Raw genomic sequence first — 22,613 nt, 5'->3', positions numbered from 1 at the left:
AGGTCATTCCCAGGAATCATTAATATTGATATTTTGTTCGCGAAAATCCGATAATTTGAACGAAAGTTATTCAGAGTGATATCATTTTTTTTTTTGCTGTGTATTCCTATATAACTGAAAAGAGGAGGAAAAGGAAGGGGTTGCAACACTCGAATACGCCATCTGGGGAGAGACCGGTTTCATGCCTTTAGCCCTTCTCCCTTCCCTCTCCTCCTCTTTTCAGTTGTATAGGAATGTACTACGATAATTTCCCTTTTCTTAATATTTTTCCTTTATATTTTTTTAAATTTCTATGATACTTTTCTTTAGAACTATGTTTAATGTAGTTTTCAGTTCCATATAGTTTTTCAAGTTAAAAGATTCTAATCTATGTGAAAATCAAGAGAGAAACTAATGTACTTCCTTCCTCTATGACTTTCCACACGCTAATGGGGAAAGCATGTGAAGTGTTGCCATAGGAAAAGAGTTCTGCTCTACGCCACCTGCAGCCCATTTCGATCGCCAATACAAAGTGAAGTTGATAGCTAAGAGTTAAGACATGGAACCGGTCTTCTCTCCAGATGGCGTATTCGAGCCTTGCGATTTCGAATATCGAATTTGAAGAAAAAATTCTTGTTGATCTTCTTGCGCTTCTGCAAAAAACTCAAAAAGATGCGTTTTTTTGAAAAATGAGTTGCAAAAATACATATTTTCGTAAAATACAAAAAACTTTCTTTAAGAAAAAACAAACAAATATGTTATTTTTCTAATCAGTATTCAACTGTGGCAACACTAAAAGTCTTTCGACTTATGAAGAAGAAGGGTGTGGAGATTCGAGCTGTATTAAACAAACAATTGTAACTTTCTAGTTTCATTTTAATTTCTTTTATTAAGTAAATTGTTTTAATCGTAAATACGTTTACTCCTTAAAAAGTGTGAGATCGTAGTATTTAGTTGTTTTGCAAAGTTTTATCGCTTCGGTATCAGTTGGAGTTACCGGTTCTAAAATATTCGACATGGATGAAGTTAACTGCTGTTGATCGGCACTTATAATTACTATTAATTGACTATCTTTGAGATATCCTGTGTCAATTGTTATTTTCTAATATGGGCTGTGCCGTAAGTTCTGCTGCTGATAAAGAAGCTGTAGAAAGGTCTAAAAAAATTGACAAGGACCTTAGAGCAGATGGAGAACGACAGGCTCGGGAAGTTAAGCTTCTGTTACTGGGTATGTTTTGTTTGTTTACATTTGATTTTTGAGATAGTGAAGATTTCTGTAAATTTTTTAAACAGGCTTATAATTTGCTTATTGTTGTCGTATTTTTTCTTGTTTATCATCATATAAATGGAACATTGATTTTATAGACTTAAATTTTATAACTATTACGATTCTACAACTGTTACGATTTACGCATAATTATTAAGTTTTGATAGTCAAGATTCCGTTCTTAAGGATTACAGTAATATCTATCTGAGATTGGTTTTTGAGAATTACAGTGTTTTAAACAAAAAAATTTCTCTGGAACTACCAAGAATTATGAAATGTTGTTTACAACTAATCTGCAACAATTTTTTCTACTCTAAACAATTCTAAAATCAAATAAAAACGAAAACTATTTGATAGAAATAAGAAATATATAATGCTAAGAAATCTCATCTTATTTCCTTTCCAACAATTCATTCTGAAACATCTTTTCTCTTTATAAAAGGCGAAGGAAGAGATTCAAATGAAAGATGCCAAAAAAGCCCAAAGGACTGGTTATAATTTAGTAAAAAACTAGAATACTGATTCTAAGTAATGGATTTGGTACTTAGCTGGCCGTAAGCAAAAAGCTGCCAAAAAATGTTGACTCCTCGCCTACTATAATATTTATTAAAATATAAAAAGTAAACATAAAAGAATGAAAAGAAATTTTTAGGAAAAATTGATTATTCATGTGCTTGGCTTACTGAAAAGTATTACGATTTAATTTATTATTTTATAGTGAAGGAAAAGGTTTCAGTGTTGTATAATTTTAAACTTAGTACCCTTATCTAAATGTTCTTACATTTTATCTATTCATACATTTTTTTTATAAATATTATATACTTACATAGAATTGAGCAAAACTAGGGGCATTGTGTTTTTAAAAATTGCTTATTTTCGATTTTCGTTTTTTGAAAGCCCTTAAGGGTGCATTTTACATTGGTTATTTTTAAAAAATGGTTAGATTTCTCTTTCCCCAAAAGGATTTTTTTCTTTACCATGTCTATTTTTACCGCTTATTATTCAAAAGCATGCTTTTCACATTGTTCTACTCAACTTTTTCACAATTCATCCTACCACAATCTATTTTGGCGTACTATCAGTCAATAGCGCATGAAAGCGTCAATCATTTTACACATTTGATGAAATACTTGTGAGTCCGCATGTGCGTCTACTGCGCTGAGTTCAGTGTGTTTATTGGCCTTTCATGTGCAAGTCTGCTGCATTTTGCAAGATATTCTCAATTTCAGACTTCATTTTCCACCCTACGATATCAAACCAAAAAATCTCTTGATAATTTTATAACGGCTAATATAATCAAGAAAAGAGTTCTTTGTCAGAAACTAGTTATTTTGTTATGATCATGTAAAGTCTTTGAAAATAATTTTGCATTTTGTTAATGTATATAGTGCTTAAAAATATTTTTCGTTGATAGATTTGGCTGCGAACCCTCAAAATGCAATAATTAGAATTTCGTGAAGATCAATTGTGTATATTTGTTATTCTTTTGATTACTACAGAAATTATTTGCGCACACCATCCAAAAGTATCTGCAAACTCATAATATTTTTGATAAGAGAAAAATTTTATTAAATGTACGAAAACAGTTAATTATTTAATATTTTTATTAAGTTTTGACAAAAAAATATATATATGCATACACATGAACATTAAGAACATTAGAGAAAGATTAATATTAATAGTTATACAAAGAACTACATTCATATAAAGTAATTATCATGTTAAGTAATATTAATTTTATCACTCCAAACGAAATTACATTTTAAGATTTGCTACTGTCACCACAATCATCTATTTTCACTAATCCTTGGGCTAAAAGACTGTTATATCTTTTCTCTTTGGGAGCAGCATGTATGCAACTAAACACTGACTTTCTTCTACCTTTGTGGCAGAATCGCAGCGACTCGGCAACATTGTCGCAAAATGTTAAAGTTCTTGCAGAAAGATTTTACTTTTGAAAAGTTTAAAAAAAAATCCTTTCTTTTCTGTAGAAGTTTGCACGTAATATTTGAATCAAGCATTTAAATAATAATTTTTTGACATGCTCAATTTACGCTGACAATATCGTAAATCGATGTAACGTTTAGACTGTATTTTTGGCAGTTATTGATTTTCACGTGGATTTTAAATATCCTGATATATTTCAAACAATATGGAAAATTCGAATCGTGCATTTGAGTGTTTACTTTTTAAGGCAATAATTCTATCTAAGTTTTGGCAGTTATTGCTATGGATTTCTCTGTAGTTTTTAAATCCGATATTTTTAATACGATATTATTTATTGCAGCAACCTAATATCAAAATTAAACACGCATTTGAGGAGTACGATTCGCGTTATTTCATTTCGCTGTCGATCTTTTTTTCATTGTGATGATTTTTTAACAAACTGTGAAGAAGGAAATAATTCAATGCCTCCTGCAAACAAAATGCAAGAATATCACCCGTAATTCGTAATATTAGTATAAAAATTTATTACATGTTCAATTCGAAATAAATTTATATAGTTTTTTTGTAAACACACAGCACTTGCAGAAAGATATTAGTGCTAGAGAGTTTTGTCGCAGATAGCTTGAAAAAATTCTGCCATAGGGCTTCACCCTTGCATAAATCGTGATAAAACTATCTGCTTTGTATCCCCCCTTCCCCGCTGCAAACTTTTTTTGCGCACACATTCTTTTTTCCATATTATAAAATTTTTTTTAAAAAAGTTTCTGCAAATTTGGAGAATCACCACCAATGTATCCGTGTGCTCACGTGCGTCTATATTATCTAACTATGCTTATAGACAGGGTTGGGGATTTGGACTCTTAGATTTTACTGTCTTAAAGTGTCCAGAACCTTGAACTTTGGTAAAAGGTAAGAATTCCATAGGTATAACCATTGCACTCATAATAAATATTTGGTACTCTTTTTATACAATTTGCACTAACTTATTTTAAAGGAAAATAATACCTATTATATAATACTAAAATATTTATGATGCTTGAAGCTCCACAATTCAATGAACAACAAAAGTGAATACCTTATCAATATGAATAAATACTTTTAATAGGTACTGATAAATTATACTTTTGCATAAGGATAAATAATACAATATTAAAAATAATAATAAACTTTTTTAATAAGGCAAAAACTTGTCTTCATTTTTGTTTCTTGTTCAAAAATTAAACTTATTTATATTTTTTACAATATTTTTTAAAAATTTTGACATAATTTGAATAAAAGGGTTTTGGACAAGACGGTTTAATCCGTGAATTAATCAATTCCGTCCTAAACCATGCCAACTCTGCTTATTAGATAAAATAGTATGAACAGTTGACCGTATAAAGCAGGGATGGGCAAACTACGGCCCGCGGGCCAACTGTGGCCCGCCGGAAGATTTTATCCAGCCCGCGGACCGAATTTTAACTTTTTACTTTCTCTATTTTTGTTCTACAAAACATAGATTAACTAAAATAGTTAGCATTAATAGCTTCAATTGATAAAATGTTGAAAGCAAAAGTTCCCTATAGAATAGCCGTAGATTAGCTCCAACTAGTATTTGTCTTTCTCGAGGAGCAGACATATGGAATCTAATATAGGTGAATTGTACTTCACATGAGGCTTACTACGCATTTTAAGTTCCAATGAGCGGATTTTTCTTCCGGCGTGAGTTCTAACATAATTTACTGCGTATGGAAAACTGCCTTTTTGAGTTATTAGTAAACATTTTTAATCCCAAAATGGCAACTAAAAAATGCAAAGTTGATGTAGAGTGCCATGCGTTCAATGGTGAATTGACTTCATTTTATTTCAGAAGTTAGAATTTTTATTTTAGAAGTTTNGATGAATTGACTTTATTTTATTTCAGAAGTTTTTACTCGGCCCACCAAACTTTTTTTTCTAGATTTTTGGCCCACGACCAAAAAAGTTTGCCCATCCCTGGTATAAAGCAAAGAACTGATAATACTTAAGGTTAAAATTTAGTGTTCGAATTCTGGGTCAGTACTTCCGGTTTATTTTTTACCTAAGCTTGAGAAAGCATGCTTTCAATTTAACTTTGAACACCACAAACAGATTCAGAAGACACCACATGATTGATATGATGCTAGTTAAGAAAAAATAACAGGCTGTGATATTTTATGCAAATTTAATCAAATAAGGGATCACGCTCAAAACATTGTAAGCCTGTCGCTTTATTTATATTATGATATTAATTTTCGCAAATTTATTTACCGCTCACAATCTTTTAGAATTTATGAATTATAGAAAACTCTTATGAACAATAAAATTACATGTAAATTAAATTGCTAAGTGCTAAAACCATTTCAAAATTCGTGTTATAATCACATTGTATTAAAAATATCAGAATTTGAAAAATCACATGAAAATAAAAGATAAGAAAACCAGACTATAAGAGATTATTGTCTATTTTTGCTACTGTGTTTTTCTGTAACTCTTATTGATTTTTTAAATTAGCTATTTGCTACGTGTTAGTCTATAAAATTGCACCTTGGCCTTAACGCTTAGAAGAAACAAAGAATAAATTACTTTTTTTATTTTATTTATTTTAACATAATGGAGGTTAAAATATAACAATGTTCTTATTGGCATATTGCAGCAAGCAACATAACGAAAAAATACTTTAAAATTTTTTTAAAAATATTTTTCATAAACCTATTTTTTTTTAAATATAAGAATAGGAAAATAATTCTGAAATTAAACTGAAAGAATAAAATTTAGAAAAACATCTTATTCGTTAAAATAATGTTAATGCATCTAATTCATTCCAACATTATGCATCTTAGCAGGTACGTGAAAATAAAGTTTAAGAAACTTTAATTCATTAATGTTTTTGAAAGGGTGGCCTGCCGTTCCTGCCTTTTGATGTCTATAAATGTGCCCTCTTACAGTGACAGCAGATTGCTCTAATGGTTTTCTAAAACCTGGTGGACATGGTCTATTTTATTTAAATATTTCTTTTAGTCTTCGTGATTTTATCTAAAATTTGCTCACATTACTTTATTTTACACAGATATTTTTGTTAAAACTCTAAATCTCCGTAAGCATTTAAAAATTGCAGTCTTTAGTCTATTTAAAGTTACAAATTCCCATTATAAATTAACTGAAGAATTTATTATAAATGTAAGTAAATTAGTGTAAAATTTTTATTATAATTTTTTTTATAAATGTAAAGAAGGAAAAAAATTCTTTTTTTTTATTTGACAATATTCAAACTGAAAAAATTCACATACATATTAAAAAATGTACTTATTTAAGATTAAAAAAAAAGAGACAGTTACTATTATTATTATTTACTTATTTTTTGCCTTTTCATAATATTGCATGGTGTATTTAGATTCAAAAAATGTACTTATTTAAGATTAAAAAAAAAGAGACAGTTACTATTATTATTATTTACTTATTTTTTGCCTTTTCATAATATTGCATGATGTATTTAGATTCTATTTGAAAGTGATATCAACTTGCACAGCTTAAAATGAAAAACAAAAACAAAAAAAACATATTAAACAATATAAAAGATATTTTCAATGTGAATAAATTAACAAAAAAAAATTGTTGCAGGACAAGCATTTTATTGTGGAACATTTTCAGCTTCTTTAGAAAAAGAAACTGGAAATCTGTTTGCCCTTAATGTTATTGCTGTTACTGAAAAAAAAAGAGAGAGGACATAATTTGTTAGGAATGCGGTATAGAATTTGTCGCTTGTTGAGTAGAATTTTGAAATTATAACTTTAGGGGTTGATTGCCATATTTGTACCTGCTCAAGTTTTGCACGTTTCGACGGCTTCCTGTAAGATGCTTTAAAAAAAAAAAAAAAACCAGAAAAGGATTAAGTTGAAGGGTTTAACTCTTAGCTACCCCAAGGTAAACCTCAGATTTTTTTTTTTTTTTTTTTTTTTTTTTTTTTTTTTTTTTTTTTTTTTTTTTTTTTTTTTTTNATTTTTTAACTCGGTAGGACATTAAAATAGTTTTAATGCAGATGCATCTTCTATACATTTACTATACTTTATATGTAATCAATTTAAAAAAATTTTACCATTAAAATTCTGTTTTTTAACCTTAATTAAAAATTTCTGTTGTTGGATTTACTTAGCAATTTTTAAAGAATTACAGTGGCAGAATCGCGGCATCATTGTCGTAGAACGTTGCAGAGTACTTGTAGGAAGAATTTTCCTTTAGAAAGTAAAAAATTTTTTAGTTTTCTCTTCTGCAAAAATTTTCGAATTTTTTTTCTTTTTTTTTCTGAAATTATATTTAAAAGATGCCTTTTTCGCTCATCGGAAAGGAGAGAAATGTTCGTAATTTTCCGATTCTTATTTGAGAAGAATGAAAAAAAAAGTAACTTATATTGAAGCAAAAAAATTTCTTTTCTGTAGAAATATTTGAAAGATTTTTTTCCTCCCCAATTATATTTAAAAGATGCCTTTTTCACGCTTCAGAGGGGAAGAAATGCTCCTGATTTTTTTAAAAATTCTTATTTGGGAAAAATAAAGAAATTTTGGTTTTCTTTTCTTTTACAAATGTTACGATTTTTAGTTGTTTTTTTTTATGTGATATTATTTACAAAATGCGAAAAAAGAAATAATTAGTGTGATTTCCTCTTAAAAAATGTGAGAGAATCGCCCATGATATTAGAATAAAAAAATATTGCACATTAATTTTTTAAAAAATACATGCAAATTTATTATATATATATATTTGTAAATACAACGTTTGTGTTACTTTAAATTTAATTAATAACATGTATATTAGTTATTAATAAAAGTATCTCGCAGAAAGATATTAGTGCTAGAGAGGTTTGTCACAGAAAGCCCAAAACAATTCTGCCACAGAGCATACGAACTTTTTGTTACAACTGTCACCACTTAAATTTTAGAGGACTCCGGAGCTACCAAATGGACAGTTCACGAACCATGGCAATAAATAAATAAAAATTTAAAAACGAGAAAAAAAACGCGTCACACAACAGACCGACCGTGAAGATAAATTAGATCTTTAGACGGGCAGTAGGTTTTTTCGAAGAAGTCTACCAAACGACAGCTCAACGAATCTTTTAAGATAATTTCGAGATGAGCTTTGAATCGAAAGCATGTGAATCACTCGTATAGAACGACTGATCATTTTATTCTACGTGAAAATCTTTCTTATCGAATCGCCGGGATGATAGAAAAAAAAATAAAAAAATCTGGCCCAGTGCCGAACTGTTAGAACAGGACGCGTTCATTAGAAGCGATTCAAATGACTGATGCGTTCAGAGAGAATGGATAATTTAACACTCAAATGAGCCTGTCTGTCAATATAAGAAGGGTATCACAATAGAAGATTTAAATAGAGTTTGTTTACTGAAAAACGCATACTCGGAATATAACTTGGCACAATTTAAAATATTTCGTTATGAATTTGCAAGAAAGTTTTCATTTCTAGATAACAATTTTTAAAAAATATTTCTTCCTCTGAAATTATCACAATCATATCCTCTATCACAATAGAAGATTTAAGTAGAGCTTGTTTACCGAAAAACGCTTACTTGGAATATAAATTCAGCACAATTTAAAGAATTTGTTTAATTTGCAAATCAGTTTTTATTTCTAGATGAAAAAAAATTTAAAAATATATAAAAGCAAATTTTTCAGATTTAGTGAAGTACTGAAAAATAACGAGTCTGGTTGAAGAGTTCGTAAAAGTATCAAAAACTGGAAGGGGGGACTTTAGATCCATTGCCCCCCGGCAATGGATCTAAACTACTGAAAAATTGATTTTTCCGGTAGATATTTTTTATGTTTTTTTACTAAGTCGAAACTGAAACAAATTTAAACCAGGGCTCGAAAAACCGCCCGTCCTCGGCGGTCAAAAATTCCCCGCGGACAACGAATTTCTCGAATCCGACGTCCGCGCGGACGGCTATTTTCCCGTTAATGCTCGTGATACATTTTCAATTTTTGTTATTAGAATTGATGTTTTCTCTGTCTGGGAGTACTGCAGCGGTTGAAAGGGGCTTTTCAGCAATGAACTTACAAAAAAACACATTACGTACTGGTCTTAAACAAGAAGCGTTAAACGCAATTATGAACATCTACCTAAATGGAAAACCCCTTTCAGATTTCTGTGCAGAAACCTCTGTAAATCATTGGCTTGATTGTGGAACTGGCAAGCGTCATATTTGGTTCATTTAAAAAACGCAGTACCCTCGGATAAATTGACATTCCAGATGACTTGACCTTTGTCATTTAAATTATTTCATAAAAGAAAGAAATTATTTCCTGAAAGAAATACTAGGTTACTATTAGCAACTTAGTATTTCTTTTATTACTGTATAATGCAATCCTAGTATTTGTAATCCTAGTAACTACTAATTCATTGTGCAATTTATATAATGTTTGTAATAAATAAGAGAAAATTATACTTTTATTTATTTAGAAGCTGCGGGTTAGTTTCAAAGAGGACGGGTACATTGTTGGACATGCCGTCCTCGGACACGGTTAAAATTTCTGAGTTTTTTCGAGCCCTGATATATTTCATGCCGTGTGGGGAGGGGGGGGGGGAATGAATGGAAAAGAAATATTTTTGGGGGCAATGGTAAATGCATGATGCTTAGCGTTTTTAAAAAGTGCTTAATTTTCTAATTTGAGGTATTTCTGCTTTACCATGCCGCATGGTGCGTAGCGTTTATGAAAAGTGCTTGAAGGTGCCATTTTCGATATTCGTTTTTTAAAAGCCCTTGGGTGCTTTTTTCATTGGCTGTTTTTAAAGATTGCTTAATTTTTCGTTTTCGAGAATGACATTTTTTATTTACTATGTCGATTTTCTTCAGGTGTTATGTAAAAGCGTGCTTTTCACATTGTTCTATTCAACCTTTTTATAATTCATTCAACCATAATCTATTTCGCCTTTCTTCGGTCCATAGCGTATGAAAACGCCAATCATGTTACAAGTTTGAGGAAATACTTGGGAGTCCGCATGTGTGTCTACTGAGCTGGGTTCGGTGAGATTATTGCACTTTCGTGTGCAACTCTGCTGCATTTTGCAAGATATTCTCAATTTCAGGCTTCACTTTCCATCCTTTGATATCGAACCAAAAAATCTCTTTATCACTTTATAATCGCTAATATAATCAAGAAAAGAGTTTTTTTTTTCAGAAACTAGTTATTTTATTATGGTCATGTAAAGTCTTTGAAAATTATTTTGCATTTTGTTAATGTAGTGCTTGAAAATATTTTTTGAGTCCTTAACAAGTACTTAAAAGGTGCTTATTTTTGCTTGAAAAATNCTAATATAATCAAGAAAAGAATTTTTTTTTTCAGAAACTAGTTATTTTATTATGGTCATGTCAAGTCTTTGAAAATTATTTTGCATTTTGTTAATGTAGTGCTTGAAAATCTTTTTTGAGTCCTTAACAAGTACTTAAAAGGTGCTTATTTTTGCTGACAGATTTAGCTACGCACCCTATAAGAATCTGTTAAATAGATATCCATTCTTATCAAGTATAATGCATAAAATATATATAAATTTTATTAAGGAAAACCCGCAGAACGAGGTCGGAACTTGCACGTAGTTATTAGTAATATCCTATAATACCTGATCAGTTGACATTTTTAAAGGTAAATAGCGTCAAGAGGAAGAGGAGATTAACCGATTTCCGTCAGTTACGGCATTGAAAAACAAAGTTGCAATCAAATTAATTTCCTCCCTCTGAAGATACGGAATGCTTGCTAAAGTACAAATTGAATATGGTTGATGTAATAGGAGATAAATTTGGTTAATTACCTGTTAAATTGACATTTATCCAAAAAAAAAAAAAAAGCATCTAAAAACTAGAGTGTTGCAGATTAAAATAATGAAATTAGAAGAAAATAAAATCATTATCAAAACTTGACGAATGCGAAAAATTATGTAGGAAATTTCTGAAATCATAAGCCTCGCCTCGCATGAAAATTACGCGATTGCTGTAAATGAAAGCAAATGTTTCTTTTGAATTTTCACATGATTTTTTAAAATCCCGATAATATTATGATACAGAAAATCAAATAGCGCTGTACTGAATTTGCCGCGGTTATTCTATCGTTTTTCAATCAATTTTTCTGCAGTTATCGTTACTGATTTTCGCATATTTCTCCAAATTTTTAATGCAATATTATTTATTAAAACTCAAGAATCTCGAAATATACATTTAATTAACCCCTTTTTGACGCACCCGATTTATGTGATTTCGCCCCTTAAATATGCGTGGCCTTCTTATCAATCATTTTTTCAGTTATTGCCGTTGATTTCACGGTTTATTTATTTATTTATTATTATTTTTTTTTAATGCGATAACTTAAAAAGTGCGTAAGAGGAGGACTATATAATTTTTTCAATATATATGTTTGAGTTGATGGAAAAAAAAAATCGGAATTTTTTGTATACAATTGTAAAATTTGTTTATCCAACGATGCAAAAAATGACTTAAGTGAATGTTTATTATCATTTTATTTAATGCTTGTCGTATTTTGAATATTGAGGTCATACATTTTTTTTACATAATTTTAAAGAACGTAATTTCACTTAGAAAAATGCAAAATTTTAGTAAAATCGATCGAATAGTTTTTGAGATATCGAATTTTACAAAAGTATCATTAAAATTCCATTTTTCAGGAACTGTTCGACCGATTTCGCTGAAATTTAGTATTTCGCAATCTAAAATCCCATTCTTTAAAATGATGTAAAGAATTGTATACCTTATAATTTAAATTTTTTTTCAACTATCATTAAATAAAATATTGCAAAATGATAAATATTTACTAATAGTTACTTTTTGCGTGAAATTTTCTTTGGATTTACAAATTGTGTTCAAATTTTTTTCCGCTTAAAATGTTCTAGAGATATACGTAAAAAATAAAATTAGCATTAATGGGTCCAAACTGTTGAGACCATATTTCCTAGATTACTCCTATTCAGAAATCGTCATAAATGGGTATGTTATAATGTACGTCATAAGTAAAGTTCGTTTTTGTGTCTCGTAATTTAAAATATCCTGTTTACTAATTATTTGGCAGATTTGAAGTTGCCCCATAGAAGGTTGAGACCTAAAAAGATAAGATCCAATCATTAGATTGAAAGTTATTAAGGATGGTCCGTTTATTTTTTTGCGCACTGGGCTTATGTACCTTTTTTACATTGAGCATGCAAGGTACACTCTCCGATGAAACTTTACATATTGAATTTGAATGAGATATGTCGATGGGATTATAGCTTTATAATTATAAATAATTTTTTCATTTTAAAGTGCAGTTCAAAATATTGTACTTTTTATATGAAAAAGAGCCATTGACCAAAAATTGTATTCCTCTTACATAGGTGCCAACTCTACTGGATTTTGCCAGTTTCTCCTGGTTTAATTAAAATTCTCTTGATTTTTGTACATTTTAGAAAATTCCCTAAAAAAATCCCTGTTGAAATAAAATTTTTGTACAGATTATTGCTTGCTTGATTGAATACTTAAACAAGTATTACTAATACATAAAGAAGTGAACCTCATTTATAGAAATCAGTTAAAAAAAATTTTTGTTCTAAAATGTTCAGTTTATTTTTTATTGTGAACTCTCTTTTTAAATTAATTAAAAAAAATCTTTTAACTATCTTTGATGAATTAAATGCTAATTAATATTCGGAATTATGAGTAAACATAATACATAACATTTCCAGTCTGTTTAATGCAGGGTTCGCCAAGTAGGCCCACTTTGAAAAAATCCGCCCGGGCTTTATTGTTTGGGCCCACCTTGAAAAAACCCATTTGGTGGGGTTTTTTCACAAATTGGTTTTTTAAAATTTGGTTGAAAAAGAAGTATCTCCTAATACTATCATTGGACACATTGTGGAAGTTAACAAATATTTTAGAAATGTGCATCAAGCACATGTATGGGCAAATGAAAAAAACTGCTTGATGCCCCAATTACCAAAAGATATTGCTCTCGTGCATCAAAAAGAATCTTATAATAATATGTCAAAAATATTAAATAATGTTGGGCTTTACCAATAAACGATCAATTTGGAAAAACAGATATCAATTGTTTCTGAAGCTTTAAAAAAGCTTCAGTCAGAAAACATTTCAATTTCAGAAGCTGTTAAAATATGAATTAACTTACTATCGTGTGATGAATTAGAATCCCCATAAACATTTTGCAAAAAGATTCCATCCGGCAATTCAGCCACCTCATTTATTAGCATATGCATCCTGGATCCCGAAACAAGAGGACAATTTTTAAATGATGAACAAAAGCAATTAGCAGAAAACTGTCTTTCTAACCATCATCCAGAATTTCTGGCATTCAAAATTTCTGATCCCGAATATTTTCCAAAATCAATGATGCTTGATACTGTTATTCAACAATTTTCATCAAAAAATAGAAAATTATGGCAAAAAAAAAAGAAAAAAATTACAAGCTTCCACAGAATTTCTGCCAATTCTTTTTTTCTTTACACTCAGCACCAGCAACTTTCGGTTTGGTGTGGAGTAAACTACGAAATAGATTAGGAATAGATTGATAAAGCTACAAAACTCGTAAAAGTGTATCACCATCTAAGAGAGAAATGTAATAATAAATAAATAAAAAAAGGACCTTTTTTTAAGTTAACTCTTAACATCTGCTGACAATTTTTAACTATTTGGAGAAAGTTTATCACCATCAAAAAAGTTAAAAATTAAAATATTGCTTTTAAGATTTTTTAAACATTATTTTAAAGATTTCTTTTGAATAAATTTTTTTTTGTTTCTTTTAATCATGTTTAAAAAAAGAAAACAAACGAATTTTTTTTTCTATTAAGTGATGCATTAAACAACAATTAACAAATTTAAAGTTTTATTTTCTGGTTTAAAAAAAATAAGTTAAAAACTTTTTATGCATGTTTTTTTATTATTTTAAGATTAATTTGTTTTTTGAAATTATAAAGTTCAAATTTATCTAAAAATGCAGTCATTTTTCTATGGATAAATATTTGAAAAATGGGACAAGTAACTGATACTCTTTATAATTATACATAATTTTATCTTCACTTTCTATTAATCATATTTTAAAAACATAGAAGACTATTAAATATTTATTCGTTTAATTTTATTAAAGGTAAAAGTCAAAAGAAATTTTTTTTACTGATTATAAATATTTATTGATTATAAATTTGTAATAAGTAATNTGTGAGTAATTTTTTCACAATTTCACGAAAAACGGACCTTTCACAAAATGTCTGGACAGACCCCTGAATATATATATGCTTAATAAATATAGTAAATAGAGGTGTGGGAAAACGAAAAGATTAATAAACTTGTTCCTTTTATATTACTGTTGCATTTATATTTTATAGTGCTTCAGATAAAAATTGTGAAACGTTATGTATTTAACAATTCAAACACGTATTAGTGATAGTGCATTGTTTAAACTTATTTTATTATATATATATTTGGATTTATTTATATTTTTAAGCTTTTACAACACTATTTAATAAATAAAAATATTTACTCAGTAAAATGTTAAAGTTTATGAGCACTAAATGAAAAACCCTAATATTCCCCGGGTTTTTTTCATATAAAACCCAATTTTCCCCGGGTTTTTTCAATAAAACCCGGGCGGGTTGGGTTTTTTCAAACCCTGGTTTAATGTCAATCATAACTGGAAAATATTGTAGTTTATCTATTTTGATGACTATGAAAATCCCTAAAATTCCCTATGTGTGAAATATTTAGTATATTATGCGACACTTATCATAAAATTTGTATTATTTCGTTAAATCTACTAGATTTTTCCTATCCGTGTTGGCAGCTATGTATATTTTTATATGCTTTATTATTTATAAAGTCGGGATTCCACCAAAAGAAATTCGATCATTTTAGGGTTCCATAGCCGAAAATATTTGGAAACCGCTGATGAATGTTTTAACCCGTGAATGAAGTTTCTTTTTTTATCATCCTGCAATCTCCTGTGCAGTCATATGTGTGAGCTGGTTGAACTTGGATATCCTGCGTTTTTTGGATCTTGTTATCACATCAAGTCTGGAGTTTTGACTGTTGATGAAGTGCCTATCACTGAGTGCGGTGAACCGAAAGTTACACTCCTTGACCATATTATTAGACACACTATGATATTCTGTGTAAAATCTTAATTATCAGGTGATAGATACTATGCAGCTTTTTTTGTTTTTACGAGACTAAAACCGGTTTGTACTTGTTTACGTTCGTGTGTCAATTAGTTAACATCGTAATGCAATACGTTAAAAAAAATATTAATATAAATAGGAAGTATATAAAAAATCTCCTAAATAAAAACCCATTACATGTGTGTTTAAATATAAAAGTATTGCCTATAAACTAGAACAAGACATGTCATTATTAAAAAACTACAGTGCGTCTAATTATTATAATATACCTGATATAATAATTTATTCTATGTTTATATAATATATCGTCTAATTTATCCAATCGTCGAATTTATATTATATGTCGTCTAATTTAACCCATTGATACACTAACATAAAGCCAGTTTCAGTCGCGTAAAAACAATAAAGCTGTAAAAGTATCACCTGATAATTAAGATTTGATATAGAATCTTATAGTCTGTCTAATAATTTGGCCAAGGACTGTATAATTGTTAAGAAAGATTTATGACGCAGGGATGAGATTTTTCCGCTTTTTAGCGGATTTCCGCTTTTTTCACTTTTATCTCTTAAATTTCAGCTTTTTTATCAAAAATTCAGATTTTCTAAAAATTTCATTTTTTTAAATAAGTATTCCGCTTTTTCAGAAAATTCACCGATTTTTAAAGAGAAACAGAAAATTCAAACTACATAGCTCCATCCTTTCTCATTTTTACTGATTTTACCTATTTTCTCCCCTTTTACACGCAGCACATAAGATTTTTCGAATTTTTTACCCACCCTCCAGATAGATCCGATTTTCGTAGTTCAAACGGCGCTGCTTCTGACAAACCTTTTAGAGGTCCCAAACCTGGAATCTGCTAATATTTCGATTCTTATTCAATCGATTTTAATATCACACATAGCTTTTCATATTTGTGTGTTGCGATTCTTATTCATGCGATTTGAATATTGTACGTTGCGATTCTTATTTACGAGATTTAAAAATCCGATATTGTAATTAGTATTTANGATGAATGTTTTAACCCGTGAATGAAGTTTCTTTTTTTATCATCCTGCAATCTCCTGTGCAGTCATATGTGTGAGCTGGTTGAACTTGGATATCCTGCGTTTTTTGGATCTTGTTATCACATCAAGTCTGGAGTTTTGACTGTTGATGAAGTGCCTATCACTGAGTGCGGTGAACCGAAAGTTACACTCCTTGACCATATTATTACACACACTATGATATTCTGTGTAAAATCTAAATTATCAGGTGATAGATACTATGCAGCTTTTTTGTTTTTACGAGACTAAAACCGGTTTGTACTTGTTTACGTTCGTGTGTCAATTAGTTAACATTGTAATGCAATACGTTAAAAAAAATATTAATATAAATAGGAAGTATATAAAAAAATCTCCTAAATAAAAACCCATTACATGTGTGTTTAAATATAAAAGTATTGCCTATAAACTCGTGAAAAACCTGTCATTATTAAAACACTACAGTGTGTCTCATAATTTGATCGAATTATTATAGTATACTAATATCATGCTTGATATAATAAATATTCTATATTTATATAATACATCGTCTAATTTATCCTATCGTCAAATTTATATTATATATCGTCTAATTTAACAAACTGATACACTAACGTAAACAAGTGCAAACTAGTTTCAGTAGCGTAAAAACAACAAAGCTGTAAAAGTATGACCTGATAATTAAGATTTGATATAGAATCTTATAGTCTGTCTAATAATTTGGCCAAGGACTGTATAATTGTTAAGAAAGATTTATGACGGACACTATAAATAAAAATTAATAAACAATAGTAATAATTAAAAAACACCGTTGCGTTGCGTTAACATGTGTTTTTTAAATGAGTTCTTTATACTGAATAAATTTGTTAAAATTCTTCTGGCTATTTGAAGTACATTTCCTCGGTATACAAGAAAATGTATAAGTAATTAATAGAATTTTAGGGGGAATTAAAATGATTTTTGCTGAACAAAGACAATTTAAATTTTACGTTAAGAGTGGGCCCAAGTTTATTAGAGTTATTAAAAGTAAAACTTCTGTAAAGGAAAATAATAAGAAAAGTCAAGAAAAATAATTTATTTGAATTGCTTTTAATGTCAGTGAGTCATTGTGTGGATTTATGTTTATAGAAGCCTTAGACAAAGAAAACATTGTCAATATTATTTTATGGCATGCCAATTTGTCGCCAATAAAACTCCAAAAGCTGTTGCATTAAATTTGAAGCGAATATCTACTGAAAGATGCGAGAGCTCATCTGGCCATTTCTAAGATAAGCCGAATGAAAAGATTTTTTGTGTTTCCTAAGTGATTTTTTTTTCCCTATCTGTATATGCCTACTGTTAAAAAAAAAGTTTTTTTTTTCCCCGTCTTAAATCCACCACTACAGTTTTATCTGCTAATGATATTATGAAGTGTAGAAATATAATGCTTTAATTGAGGTTGCAGATGAATGCAAACGTAAATAGAAAGCAATTTGGTATGTTGCGACAAGTTAGTCTGCATCCAACACCTTCGTTAAGGCTAAGTGCTTTATAAGTATCAGTTTATGGCTCATATGTGTTTTCTTTCTTTTTTTTAATGGAAATTATATGTGAAACTATATTTACTTAGGGATATACGAGGCCCCACTGGATATCTTACAGGGATCTGTCCAGACATTTTGTGAAAGGTCCTGTTTTTGTAAAATTGTGAAAAAACTACTCATAAGTTGTGAATATAAAATAAGCTTTAAGTCACATTCTTTCAACCAGGGTCCTGCTTTTGTGAATTTATGCAAATAGGGTCCTGTTTTTGCAAAAGAAGTTTTTAAATTGTAAATCGATACAAGATTCTGCTCAACAATTGCTGCTATTAAATTAGAGATGCAACATACAAATAATTTAGCCTATACTGCTCAACACGGAATGTTCATTCCGGACGAATAATGGAAACAAAATCACTCACATTTTTAATCATTTCAATTGACATATTTTAAATAACACAACTTAGTTATGTATCAATAATGTGTTACGCATTAAGTAAACTTAAACAATTCTTGCATTTATAATATTTTTATTAAAAAATTGCCAGAAATTAATTTTTATTTACATAATATTCTATTACTTAATTTTGTGAATAAATATAAATTGATCAATTATTTATTTACAAAAAAAATTATGATTTAGTATNCATTTATAATATTTTAATTAAAAAATTGCCAGAAATTAATTTTTATTTACATAATATTATATCACTTAATTTTGTGAATAAATATAAATTGATCAATTATTTATTTACAAAAAAAATTATGATTTAGTATTAATAAGAATGCGTACACGATGTTTGTAGAAGTAGAATTATTTTCTTGGAATACTATACTTGGAATTTAAACTTATTGAAACTTAGTTTGTCTCGAACAGTCTTCCTTGCCCCCCCCCCGGGAAGGGTTTATTCCATTAACAAAACAATAATGAAGATAAACAAATTTGTGAAGGGTCCGTTTAAACCTTGGCCAAAGGATACTGTGACTACTCTTTGTTCGCCAAGGTTTAAACACTCCCCTGGCTCATAGCAGAAAAAGTTGAATTTTCCTTTGAATCATTGTTGGAGAAAAAGAAAAATTTATTAAAACATGCTATTAGTAGCAAGTTATATATATATATATATTTTATGTAAGTTTACGGTAAATTTTGCTTACTTGATCGAAAAAATTTAATTCTACGTCTAATTCTACTCTACCGAAAATAAATTTTTGAATTCGTTTGATGCGTAAAAGTAAAATTTTTCTGGTAGCATATAAAGAAGTTGTACTGAGTTCTCTTTATCTATTCGGCGGTTAACCGTTAAAGAAAGAAATACCTCTTTTAAAAACATGAAAATGAGGATGTGAATTCACTACATGCAAATAAGATTGTTCTTAATACTTATCTATTCTACTTTCAAGCTCTTCTTTAAGTACTTATCAAGTACTATCTGTTCTATTCAAGGGCATGTCTTTAAACCGATTCCCAGCTTTATTAGATAACACGAAATACTTGATAACTTTGCGATTTTCGGCATGCGTATGAAACAATATATGAATGGAAAAATTAAGTTCTATTTAGGTACTTGATATGCTACATTACGATTGATTTATTACAAATATCGAGTCGTATTGGCTCAGGGGATAGAGCGTTCGCTTTCCAATGAGGTGAACCGTATTTGAATACCAGCGATGGCTGGACGATGCGAATTCCGCAACCGGCTCCCACCGACCACAGTGCTGACGTAAAATATCTTCAGTGGTAGACGGATTATGGTTAAGAGACCCCTTGCTGTCAGGTTAACCGTGGGAGATCTTTGTAGTTTCTCCCTCTCCTTGCAACGCAAATGCGGGGTTAGTTCCATCAAAAGGTACCCCATCCCTCAACAAAATACGAGAATATCACCCATAATATTAGAATAAAAGATTATTACTTGTTCAATTAAAAACAATTATATATATTTGTAAAGACAGCGCTTTTGTTGTTTTAAATGAATGAGTAACATATATGTTTGTTATTATTAAAAGTATCTTGAAGAAAGATATTAAAACTAGAGAGTTATGTCGCTGAAAAGCCTAAAAAATTCTGCCTCAGGGATGTTATTACATGCTGCAGAAGAACATGTATTGGGATGGCAATGGTAATTTTAACTAAGACTTCCACAACAGCTGTTTTCAAACGAAGCCTTAGTACATATACATACAGCATTAATACATGATTCACGTAGCAAAAAGAAGTCTACATTTCCGGCCCCTAACATCAAGCTTTTAATACCTGACCATCAAAGCACCCTGTCTCTGTTACATAGAGATGATTAATCTAATTGTCATCTGCTTTGTTTAAGTAAAAAAAAAAATTTTTTTTTTGTGAACAACGTTTGAGTTTTTTTTCTCTCTTTTACTTTTTAAGTAAAAATAATCTTCGAAGCATTTTTAATTTTCGTATACATAAAATTTTGTTCGAAAATTCTAAAAAAGCCTTGTTTTTGTTAAGATTTTTATTGGTTTGATAAAGTTGGTTCGGTAAAGTTTTCTTCTTCTTCCTATGTTTCTTTTATGTAAAGATGTAATTAAAAGTGTTTGATCTTATTAATGAATTATATGTTTTCATTTAAAAGCTGAGGGGAAGAAAATCAAAAACATTTGTTCTGTTAAATAAAATCTGTAAGAATAATAGTTTGAAGAAGATTTTTGGAATGAAAACTACCAATTATCTATTATATAGTGAATATACCTAAATTTAATTTGCTATCTGTTTAATATATGAAAGATGATAAATGAGTGACATTTTATATACAAGTGTAATTGAGATGTCCCCCCCCCCAATTATCTGAAAGGGAACGGAATATAAACCCAAGTGGATTTCCAAATTCTGGACTTAAACAAGACAAAACAATGATAGTTTTTCTCTCTTTGAATAGCGTTATATATGTAGGATATCTGCACACCTGAAAAATCACGGAAAGTCATGTCATGATTTTAATTTATATGAAAACTACTATAACTATATATATTCCTCGGTATNATTGAAAAATCTAATTTTTTTAAAATTAAATTTTTCAATGATCTAAAACCCCCCTCAATTTCACGGTGTTCTGTTCGAAATATCTGAATTTGTAACAAAATCCCCACTCACTGTCATATTTTATTAAAATATAAAATGTTTTTACCCTGTTCTTTAAAAATTATGGTGTTCTTTCAAAAAATGAAAGAAAGAACATCATTTCTAGAATGAATTATCTTTTAAACTTCTGAGATTTTAGAATTTTTTATTTATTTTTTATTTTATCAATTTCAAATCCTATCTGAAGCAAGCCAGTCATTGGCGAATTTTTTTTATTTGGAAATGAGAACAAAAGAATCAGGAGCATTTCTTTCCTTTTAATGTTATTATAATGCTTTTTTTAATTTATTGTTGTGTTTTTGTCAGAGAAGATAGTAACTTTGTTAAGTCATGAATTTGAAAATCTAAAATGGAGCAGATAAGCATTTAACGTAAAGATATATTTCTGGCCATATATCAGTCAGGAGGCTCCTAGTCTCAAATCCCTATTAAAAGAAAAAATATCTATATTAACTTGTTTGTTCGAAGTACTTATCGTAGATTAATCATTCTTGTTTTGTCTGTAAGATGACTCCTGGGAAAGCCTTTTCTCGCGGAACCACTGTAACCACAATTCACACAACATCTTGTTGGAAGTGGTTTCATGTTAACTTCCGAGGATATATATATAAAAAGCTATTGTATTAGGTTTTATTTATACATTCCTTAACTCAAATGGTTTATCTTTCTGTCAACATCAGTTAAACGATCTCTTCTGATAAAAATGCATTCTATTCTAAGCTTTCTTTTCGTCATTTTTTTTATATGATCATTTAAAAAAAAAATTCTAAACATAAAAGGATGAATGTATTTCTACGAAAAGATCTTAAACTTGAAAGAATTCGATTAGTAAACTATGAAGACTTCGCGGCTGTTAGCTAGCTGCCCGTAGTGTTTAAAAACGTCATTTTAAGTTACTAAAATTGGCACAGGGCTGGTATTTTTTCTAGCTACAAGTATTCACGATATAAATATTTTTATTAAAAATTAATATTAACGCGTGGCACAAAGTATTCTTGAGAATACATAAAAAATATTTCTTTAAAGCACTTTTACAGTCACATTATAACATCACATTTCTTTGGATAAAATTTTTTTTGAAAACAAATTTAGGCGAAAGAACGGGATCGTATATTGACGCGTAGGTTAAAGTATTCATGAGAATACATAAATAATATTTCTTAAAAACACTTTTACAGTCACATTATAACATCACATTTCTTAGGATAAAATTTTTTTTGAAAACAAATTTAGGCGAAAGAACGGGATCCTATATTGACGCGTAGGTTAAAGTATTCTTGAGAATACATAAAAAATATTTCTAATGCAACTAGAATGAAAATTATTATTCTAGAATCATTAAAATTTTTAATTCATTACGAAGTATTAATTAAGATTAATGGTTTTAATAAAAAAAAACTCCTTTAAAGTTTGGCTATTCATCTTTTTAAAGCATCCGTTTATCAATTCACTGAAATTCGGTCTAATAAGAAAACATTAATAATATATTAAAATTACTAACTTACCTAGAGTGTATAATAAAAGCATTCATACTAATAGTAGAAGGATATGCAGTTTTTATAGTATTTAAGTCCTTATAAATCAGGGTTAAAAAAAA

General features: G+C 29.2%; 1 protein-coding gene across 1 annotated transcript in view; it reads left to right on the top strand.

The window, feature by feature from the left end:
- Positions 1-747: 747 nt before the first annotated feature.
- The window catches only part of LOC107443828 (G protein alpha i subunit), a 42,982-nt gene continuing 21,116 nt past the window's right edge, over positions 748-22,613 (top strand). The window contains exon 1 of the mRNA XM_043049642.2: positions 748-1,207. Coding sequence (XP_042905576.1) covers positions 1,087-1,207 — 121 coding nt within the window. The 5' untranslated portion in view covers positions 748-1,086. The remainder of the gene's footprint in view (positions 1,208-22,613) is intronic.

Source organism: Parasteatoda tepidariorum, chromosome 10 (assembly GCF_043381705.1).
Source record: "Parasteatoda tepidariorum isolate YZ-2023 chromosome 10, CAS_Ptep_4.0, whole genome shotgun sequence".
Lineage (NCBI taxonomy): Eukaryota > Metazoa > Arthropoda > Arachnida > Araneae > Theridiidae > Parasteatoda > Parasteatoda tepidariorum.
Note: the sequence above shows the minus strand (reverse complement) of the source record. Positions and strands in the feature narration are given on the sequence as shown.